General features: G+C 69.6%; 1 protein-coding gene across 1 annotated transcript in view; it reads right to left on the bottom strand.

Annotated features, from left to right (window-relative positions):
• Positions 1-62: 62 nt before the first annotated feature.
• Positions 63-2,955, bottom strand: part of BAZ2A (bromodomain adjacent to zinc finger domain 2A) — a gene marked incomplete at its 3' end in the record, with an annotated part of 16,267 nt that continues 13,374 nt past the window's right edge. The window contains 8 exon segments of the mRNA XM_009282285.2: positions 63-209; positions 324-456; positions 532-815; positions 911-1,074; positions 1,150-1,305; positions 1,395-1,620; positions 1,942-2,510; positions 2,592-2,727. Of these exon segments, the coding sequence (XP_009280560.2) occupies positions 63-209; positions 324-456; positions 532-815; positions 911-1,074; positions 1,150-1,305; positions 1,395-1,620; positions 1,942-2,510; positions 2,592-2,727 (1,815 nt within the window).

Consider the following 2,955-nt stretch of genomic DNA (forward strand, 5'->3'; position numbering starts at 1 on the left):
GTCACCGGCAGAGCCCGGGGTCAGCACTGCCCCGGTGAGCGGGGGGCTGCCCCACGACCTACCCGGGAGACGCAGACGGAGCAGAACCAGTCGCCCTCAGGCACCTCCGTCATCTTGGGCCGGTGGCAGTAGAGGTGGCAGCCGCGGTCGCAGCCATCACACAGCAGCAGGTGCTCGTCATCGTCCCCGCGCCGGCACACCAGGCAGGTCTGCGGGGACAGGGGCTCAGCCGTGCCAGCGCAGGGGATGCTGCCACCCCAGGGTGCCCGGCGCCAGCAGGCAGCTCTTGCCCTCCCGCCCGGCGGTGCGGCACAGGCTCTCACCACTCTGTTGACAGACTTCTCCCAGGCGATGGACTTCTCCAGCTGGTAGATGCAGAGGGAGACCTGGGCTGCGCTGCGGCACCGCTCCAGTGTCTGCCGCCACGTCCGGACCCGGGGCGTGATCTCGTAGGCTCTGCGGCAGGGAGATGGTGCTCAGCCAGAGCTGCTCACGCCTTGGCGGCGCAGCCGGGGGGGGCGCGGGGCTCACATCTCTGTGGGGCCCAGGCTCAGCTCCTCGGGGCTGCTCAGCACGGCCTTCTCCACCACCACCTCGTGTAGGGGCCAGAGCGGCTCCTTCAGGTAGCGCCGCTCCACATTCTGCTCCAGCGCCGCCAGCCGCAGCACCGCCAGGTCCAGGGGGTTGGTGCGCTCCCGGCACAGCGGCAGCCCGTCCCGCCGGCTCCGGACGGTGATGTCTTCCAGGGGTTCCACCTTGTGCTCGCAGTACTGCAGGTCATCCCGCGTGGAGTCGGGGCTGGGGCACGTCCAGCCCTGCGGGAGAGACGGGCTCAGGGTGGGCGCCCAGCTGAGGCTACAGCACTGCAGCGCCCGGCCGAGGCCACCGCGGCGCCCAGCCCGGCACCTACCCGGATCTGCAGGTCTGCCATCAGCACGCGCTGCTCCAGCTCCTCCACCCACTGCAGGACGGAGAGATCGGTCTCGTAGGCTCTCTCCATCACCGACCACTGGGCCAGGGCTTCCTGAGACACAGCGGCACCGGCCGCCTCGGGGCGTAGGTGGAAGATGGGGTCTGGGGGCGGAGTGTGGACTCAGTGGGGGGGACAGGCATCGGCCCCCCACCCCGGCCTGCGTGGGCAGCCCTTACCCGTGGTGGTGCGCAGGCAGACCTCCCGCAGGAACTCCTTGTGCTTGGTGAGGTGCTTGTGCAGCGCCTTCTCCCGGATGCCCCGCGGGTGCAGCGCACGAGCCACCGCCTCCAGCTCCTCGGGGTCCTGCAGCCACCACCAGCCGCTCTGCATCTCTGCAAGGCAGCACCACAGCGCTCAGCACCCCACTGGGGGCAGGGGCACCCCCTGCCCCAGGGGCCCCGGGGCTGGGCTGGGCTCTCACCAGGGGGAACAGGCTGCTCCGTCAGCTGGGTCAAGTACTTCTGTTCAATCTGCTTGAAGAATTTGGTAGGGGGCCGCCCTCGGCGCTTGGGCTGCTCTGGCAGGTCCTGGAGCTTCTCCAGGCTGCCCCGGCTCCTAGGGCAGGCGCCATGGGCCCTGGCGCCAGCATGCACCGGCGTGGAAGCGAGCAGGGGAGCCGTGGGGTCGTCCGTGGGGAGGCCGTTCAACTGGTGGGGATGGAGCGTGTCAGAAGGACCAGGCATGCACCCGCTCCTCGGCCCCTGACCCCACAGCCCCCAATCCCACAGCTGTTTCGCTTCTCATGGGCTCGGCCCAGAGGGTTGGGGGCAGCAGGACTGAGCTCCTGGCGTGCCGCCACAAGGACAGCATCCCCCAGCCCCAGGGTGTCCAGTGCCCAGGCAGAGGGTCCCACCCTGCTCACCCCAGCCACCCAGGGAGGTTCCCCCCCCAGCGGTCCCTGCAGGCTGGGATGGAAATGCTGGGTGCAGCCCCCTCTGCCCTCACCCCAGCCAGGCCCAAGCATGTACCTGCCTGGCCGAGCCCTTGGGCAGCTCGCCACGGGGCTGGCCGCGGGGCTGCACGGTGGCTCGCGGCGAGGGCTCGGCGGAGGAGGTAGCGAGGGGGGCTCGATCATTGCAGGGTGTCTGGGGCAGCAGGTTGAACCAAGGCCCCCGTTTTTCCGCAGCCTCCGGGGCACTCTCCTCCTCCTCCTCCTCCTCCTCCATGGGGTCCGATGGGGCCTCAAGCGGCGGGAGCCCCGTGTCCCCCTTGCCAGGGCTGCTGTCCGGGGTGAGGACGGAGTCCTTGAGCAGGGACGACTGTGTCTGGCTCAGCCAGGAGGTGAAGGCGGACTGGCTGAGGTCGTGCTGGCTCTGCCCCAGGGGCACCGACTCCTCCAGGACCCCGTTGACAGGGGGGGGTCTGGGCCCACAGTGCTGTGACAGCTCCTCTTTGCTCTTCCGGGGCCGGCCACGGGAGCGCGAGGCCGTGCAGTTCATCCGGCTGGGAATGGGCATGTCCACCGGCTCCTCCTTCACCAGGGAGACATGGGGGGATGCCTTCTCCTCTGGGGGCTCCTGGGGCGCTGGCTCAGCCACTGCAAGGGCAGGAGGAGGAGGTGAGATGTGGGGTCCTTTCCCGGCCGGGAGATCCCCCCAGGAGACCCTTTCCAGCTTACCCTCTGCACCCTCCACAAAGATGCCACCCAGGTGGGGCAGGACCCAGTACCGCCGCCGGTACCGGTCCTGGCCCAGAGAAGCCGCCCGCAATGTCTGCGAGGAATGGAGCAGCTTCTTGCGGAAGAACATCTGCCTCTGTAGGGAGAGCACAGGGCGGTGATGGGCACCACAGCCCTGCAGCAGGGGCCGAGCCCCCAGCCCTCCACCTCCCGCTCACCTTGGCCAGCTTCTCGATCTGCCTCTCGAGCTCAGGGATGCTGGATGCAGATGTGTCGGCCTGGGGAAGGGACGGGATCTGTCAGGGAAGCACGGGCGGGCAGGCAAGAGACCCCCCGAGGGCAGCTTCCCCGCCTCTGCCCCCCC

Source organism: Aptenodytes forsteri, unplaced genomic scaffold, assembly GCF_000699145.1.
Source record: "Aptenodytes forsteri isolate BGI_AS27 unplaced genomic scaffold, ASM69914v1 Scaffold373, whole genome shotgun sequence".
NCBI lineage: Eukaryota > Metazoa > Chordata > Aves > Sphenisciformes > Spheniscidae > Aptenodytes > Aptenodytes forsteri.